A 6,527-nucleotide genomic window follows, 5' to 3' on the forward strand; every position below is an offset into this window, starting at 1 on the left:
TTATATATTTTTAAATAACTATTGGAATAGCATACATAATCATAAGATACATTTTTCTTCATTATTTTGTGTACTAAACTTTGGCACTTCCTTATTTATATCAGTCATTATATAATCTTTAGCGCTTCCTTATTTATATCAGTCATTATATATAGCTATCCTCCTGTTAGTAGTATGTATTTTAAAAATAATTATTAAGCTACAATAGACTTAGTATAAAATTTTTTTATAGAATCAAAATCAAAAGCAAATTTGAAATATAGTCATTACGAAAAAAGAATTATCGAAGGGAAGTAAGTTAACATTTTTTCTTAATGGTCCACTTACATTTTAAATAAATATTAAAAAGAACGTAACTTTTTTTCTTATTTTTTTTTGCTAAACATTAATTGAAAATAAATAAACTACTCATTCTTTTTGCGCTCAACTTCCATTGATAAGTTTGACAAATTTTGAATTTCTACAAGACGTTGTTTCTTATTTAATAGTAGGGTAGAATTATTAGTAGCCGTTGAATCACACCTCTTCAAAGGTTTATTTGCGTGCGCAACTATAGCTTCATCCAGTTTGTCTTCTTTCTCTAGTATTTCTATACAAGACATGTTGCGACACTGGAGACGTGTATTTCCTAAATAAAATATGTCAAAATAAAAAAAAAACTCAATTTCTAAAGTGGATATGTAGAATCGGCCCATTATCGCTCCCGCGACCCTTGATGTAATACTATTAATCTAATATGGAAATTTACCATTGTGGTATACGTTCGCTGTAACCATGACAGGCATTCCTTTTGCTAATTTATTTGAATCTTCTAGTTTAAAAGAATTGACTGTGAGAGGAACTTTATGGATTCCATCAGTAATAGTGCCAGTGCCAAATTTTAAAATCCCTTCTTTGTTATAAGCAGGCGTGATCACTGTTTTCATAAAGGCTTTGACTTCTGCAAGATAAAATTAAAGTTTCAATTAGAACAATTGAAAGAACAAAAATTTATACAAAAAAACTTCATCAACTCACTAATTTCGCCTCTATTCTTAATCAAATCAGAAAATGGAATAACAGGAATAGTTGCAACTGGTTTTGCAATTTTTTCAACAACATGAAAACCACACGTTGATATTTTGGAACCTTTCTGAATTATTATTTCATAGTTAACCAAATTCAACTACTTATGAATTCTTTTAGTGCGTACAACGTGGCCTTCGCAAGCATCCAAATGTACTATCTAGAAAAAGAAATCAATATCAATACATTAAATAGTACATACATATACAGTATAACGAGTGAGATTGCCAACCCGTTATATCTCTCTCTCCCTAGTAATGATATGTAAATATAACATATTTCTCCGAACTTATCCTATATATTTATGAATTTATTATGTTTATATTCATTTATCATTAATATTTATATATGTAATTACCCTTCGGCTCGAATATAAGGTAAGAGAGTGAGAGAGACACGAGTACGCAGGGATACTTCCGCGCGCGACCGCGAGGCGCGGAGAGAGAGAGAGAGAGACATAGTCGCGCTTTAGCGAGTGACCGCGGACACTAATCGACGAGAGGCAGGGCAGAAAGAAATCGAGAGCCGAGCAGGCAACTCGCTAGAGAGCTGTTATCGTGCAGATTTGTCAGCGGGCAGGTAGATTCCTTCGTCTCAACGACTTCCCCTGCTCGCATCTTCGTGGTGACCTGGTGCTTCCCTCTTCTTCGATCTCGGAGTTGTGGCCTTTATCCGGAGAAGAGTTGCGACATCGCCCGGCCCTGTAGAGGATCTACGCTCGCGTGCTGTAGCTGTTAGAGCGGGAGTTCGTCAGCAGGAAACGAGCCGCGGAGTGCACGTGGTGCCCGATAATTTGTGCGTGTGCGTTGACGCAAACTGTGCGACTCGTTTGCGTATCTAGAGGACGAGCACCGTCATTGTAAGTACCTGCTAGTTGGTTTACTCTCTCTCTATCCGTTCTCTCAGCGTACTCTCTCCCTCCTTCCGACCGCTTTTGTTAACTTATACTGATTAAAAATACTGTTTACCGTTAGTCTCTTTTATTTAATCGTACCCCGACGCCTTATTCAAACGCTCCGCCCTTTCGCGCCTACACCCGCTTTCGAATCTTCGGCTTTTGCGTTCTTCAGCCAACACTACGAATCTGCGCGGATTCGGCTGCCCTGTCACCGGCGTGACGAACACCGGACCTGAGAAGACGGACAGTCCAGGAGGCTTCAGACTTCGCCCGGACATTCCTCATTTAACTTTAGTTACTTCCTTTTTTATATTTACGGGGCTAACCGGGCTAAATCCCCGTTATAACAGACACAGACAAACACAAGCGCACTGACACACACATATATATATATATATATTTATACGCACTTGTCCAGTAATGAAAAATCCTTGAAATTTATCAATGACCTCGAGGCCCCAGATTAATAAAAATAATCTCTTGGAGCCATTAGTAATTACTGCCCGAAATAAGTCCTTGTCATTTTTTTCTCCAACTTTAGACACGCCAAAAATTTCTGCCAGGTACCCTATAAACTCTCTAAACAATAATAAAATATTGTTCGGAATACTGTGCGCATGTGCGCGGGAGCTTGCCGCGCCGTCTTCGCTGTGCGGCGCTGCTCAACTGGCGTGCTCTGCATTACAGCTATATCCTATCATCGACTCGGAGCTCTGCTACTTTCTTCTTGTTCATTTTGTGTTATCTTTGATTTGTGATTTAGTTAATAAAATTAGAGTTTGCATATCTTTAGAGAAAAGTATTTGTATAGTCTTACTTATATATATATTCATATATAAAATAAAAGGTGATTGTTATTTTCAATTTATCCCAGTAATCCAACAGGTTATCGGCCCTGCCACGCTTCCGCTGCGCAGCAAAAGGAAAAATTGTGAATCATAGAGGTATGGTAAAAAATTATTAATGTGAGCTGAAAAGAATCTACCTGAGCAACACGAGTTCGCGATAAATAACAAAAAAAAAAGCAAAGTGAGCTAATAAGCACACGGAAAGTGTCGCATTCCGAATACGCAAAATACTCGAAGAACGAATATTTTTTTACTTAACATTTAGTCAGTCGTAGACTAATAAAAATATCGAGCGCGTAATCATTAGAAAAGAAACGGAATAACATATTAGAACGAATTAATAAGAGGGCTGGAATTCTAGAGTAAATTTACGACATTAATAAAATTGCAGAATAGTGCGGTTTTTCTGTCGCGTTTTATCGTGCAGTGGCGTAAAGACAGAAGAATAGAGGCAAACACAGACGATGCTAAAGTGAGAGAGGAGCTGTACAGTATTAAAATCAATAAACAGGATAAAGTTTCAGTATTCATAGATAAATTTGATTCAATTATTAGAGAATATGAACTATGCGATACAGCCATTCCCCTCACTGACGCAGAGAAAACGTCTGCCTTTATGAAAGCTGTGAAAGATACATATCCACGGATCAGAGAAATGGATATAATTACGAAACAGACCAAAGGTAGAGGAATGAACTTTGAAGAAATGAAAAATTTCATCCGACAGCTCGAAGCCGATCTGCGAAGTTCCGGCGCTGCGTAGGGAGCCTCCGCTAACGTGGCTAGACCGAGTGCTGCAGCCACGGCCGGTGCTGGTCTCAGCGGCAAGTGTTTTAGATGTGATCGATTCAATGTCGATCACGTCTCTGACTCTTGCCCGCTGATCCAGTACGGGCTGTGGTTCTGCTACATATGCAGAGATTTTGCACATCACACAGGCAGAACCTGTCCACGTGGAGACGGGTCGCACCGTGGTGGAGAGTATGTTGCAAATAATAATAATAATAACAATAGAGAGTCAAAAGAATCAAAAGGAAGAGTTAATTATAGAGGTAACAGGGGAAAATATAATAGAGGTAACGGTAATAGTAAAAGAGGCAAAGGTTATTACGATAATAATAGAGATAACAAAAGTCGTAACCCTAGAGGTCGCAATAACGGTAGAGTAGGCAAACGTGGCGCAAGCAGAACCTACTACCCAAGTGGAGACAAAAATAAACAGAAACTGGCGAACGCTGCAGTAGCACTTACTGAAGGTAAGAATAACATTGATACAATAAACAATAAAATAACCTTCCTATTAGATTCCGGAGCCACAGAACATATTATAAACAAAGCTTTCATCTTGCGATACTTTAAGAAAAGTTCAGGAACTTATATTAAAAGTGCGAATAAAAACAAATCGGCTGATATCGAGATAGACGGAAAAGGAGACTTATACCTAAAGAGCTTAAACAATGAAGGTCATACCATTAGACTATCCAATGTTATAGCAGCCCCTGATATATCCGAAAATCTAATGTCCCTTAGGAAATTTGTCGATGCTGGATTTAGTATATATCTAGATGACAAAAATTTAAAAATATTCGATAAAAATGACGGATCTAATTTTCTAACCGGGTACTATAAGAAACCAAACTGGCTTATACAATTAGAAGTAAAGAATAAAATAGAGAATCCGGATAGACAAACGTACAATAAATATTATTGTAGAGCACGGTTAATAACGCTAGAAAATATTTCAAAAGACCCACAAAATGTAGAAACAGAAAACAATAAAGACATAGATTCAGAAGTTGGGAGGGAGTTAGTTACAAATGAATCTATACCTAAACTTAGCCAATATAGAGACTTCGAAAATTATTCACTAGATGATCTTAAGAACGAAAAACCAATGGATGATATATTCACGTCTTTCGAACTCGAGAAAAGATATTCAGAGGAGTTAGATGAAGGGATGTTGTGGCATGTAAGACTAGGACACCCATCATATGATTACCTATTAAAATTGCAAAAGATAAATAAAGAACTTAGCAATGTAAAATTTAATGAAAATATTAAGAACTGTGAAGTATGCACAATGTCCAAAATGAGTAAACAACCTTTTAAAGAAATAAGAACTAGAGCCGATCATCCACTTCAACTAACTCACACCGATATAATAGGTCCATTTAAAACAATTACTTATCCTGGTCGAAAGAAATATATAATAGCTTTCATAGACGATTTTTCGAAATTTGCCAAAACGTATGCAATAACAAACAAATCTGAAGCAGGAGAATGCTTAGAAAACTATTTAAATACCATGAGGAATTTGACAGGTAAGAATTTGAGAGCTTGCTATAGAAGAGCAGATAACGCTAGGGAATTTACAGGAGGAGAATTTCTAGAAGTCATGAAAAGGGAAAATTTAAAGTCAAATTTTTCGAATCCATATACACCTCCCCATAATGGTACTGCTGAAAGATTCAACAGAACTACAGTGCCGCTCACGCACTTTTACCCCCCCACGGGCAAAATCAGACTAACTTCAAAGTTTTATATCTCTGGTAGAAATTAATGTACAGAGACGCGCGTGGATGCGTTTGAAAGGTCTTTCGGAGAGCTTTCAAATGATATGACTCACGGTTGCCATCGATTGTTTTTTTAAATTTTGCAACAATTATGCAAAATTGAAAATTCTGAAATTTTTTTATTATTTTTCACAATTAGCCAATTTTGGAAAAAAAATCGTACGAAAATTTGAAGTACACCATTTTTTAGCTATTACCAAGCCCTATCTGAATCACTCATCAAAAATTTATTTTCGTCAAATATGACGCGCGCACGGGCATTTTTTCCTGGAAGTGACAGTTTTTTTCAACATTTTTTATCTCCGTCAAATTGTAACAATCGAAAAAAATTTATAGGAGAAAAAAATGTTTGTTTTTTCACGTAGAATACTGCAATAATTTTTTTTTTGGTTTTTCGAAAAATTTTTTTTTTCGGTTTTTTTCAATTTTTTTTTCTCACAGTCGGTACGCTAAAAAGATGAGAAACCACAAAAAAAAATTTTTTTCCACCCATTCAATAATACTACATAACAAGAATCGTAAATTACATAAAAAAAAAAATCTTTTTTTTTTCGACCTTGAAAAATAATTTAAACCGAAAAAAAAAATTTTTCGAAAAACCAAAAAAAAAATTATTGCTGTATTCTACGTGAAACAACAAACATTTGTTCTCCTATAAATTTTTTTCGATTGTTATAATTTGACGGAGATAAAAAATGTTGAAAAAAACTGTCACTTCCAGGAAAAAATGCCCGTGCGCGCGTCATATTTGACGAAAATAAATTTTTGATGAGTGATTCAGATAGGGCTTGGTAATAGCTAAAAAATGGTGTACTTCAAATTTTCGTACGATTTTTTTTCCAAAATTGGCTAATTGTCAAAAATAATAAAAAAATTTCAGAATTTTCAATTTTGCATAATTGTTGCAAAATTTAAAAAAACAATCGATGGCAACCGTGAGTCATATCATTTGAAAGCTCTCCGAAAGACCTTTCAAACGCACCCACGCGCGTCTGTGTACGTTAATTTCTACCAGAGATATAAAACTTTGAAGTTAGACTGATTTTGCCCGTGGGGGGGTAAAAGTGCGTGAGCGGCACTGTATATTAGAAAAATTAAGATCATTAATGATAGATTCAGGACTACCAAAGTCTTTATGGAACT

At 35.9% G+C, this 6,527-nt stretch overlaps 1 protein-coding gene across 1 annotated transcript; it reads right to left on the reverse strand.

Annotated features, from left to right (window-relative positions):
- Nucleotides 1-379: 379 nt before the first annotated feature.
- On the reverse strand, nt 380-2,241 carry LOC131675725 (uncharacterized). Its single transcript, XM_058954837.1, has 4 exons — nt 2,176-2,241; nt 1,018-1,132; nt 749-940; nt 380-628 (listed from the first exon to the last, which is right to left on the reverse strand). The coding sequence occupies exons 1-4, from the start codon at nt 2,239-2,241 to the stop codon at nt 405-407; spliced, it is 597 nt and encodes a 198-aa protein (XP_058810820.1). The 3' UTR covers nt 380-404.
- Nucleotides 2,242-6,527: the final 4,286 nt, after the last annotated feature.

This window comes from Phymastichus coffea, unplaced genomic scaffold (genome assembly GCF_024137745.1).
Source record: "Phymastichus coffea isolate CEN01 unplaced genomic scaffold, Cenicafe_Pcof_1.1 PCOF00001, whole genome shotgun sequence".
NCBI classification, from domain to species: Eukaryota; Metazoa; Arthropoda; class Insecta; order Hymenoptera; family Eulophidae; genus Phymastichus; species Phymastichus coffea.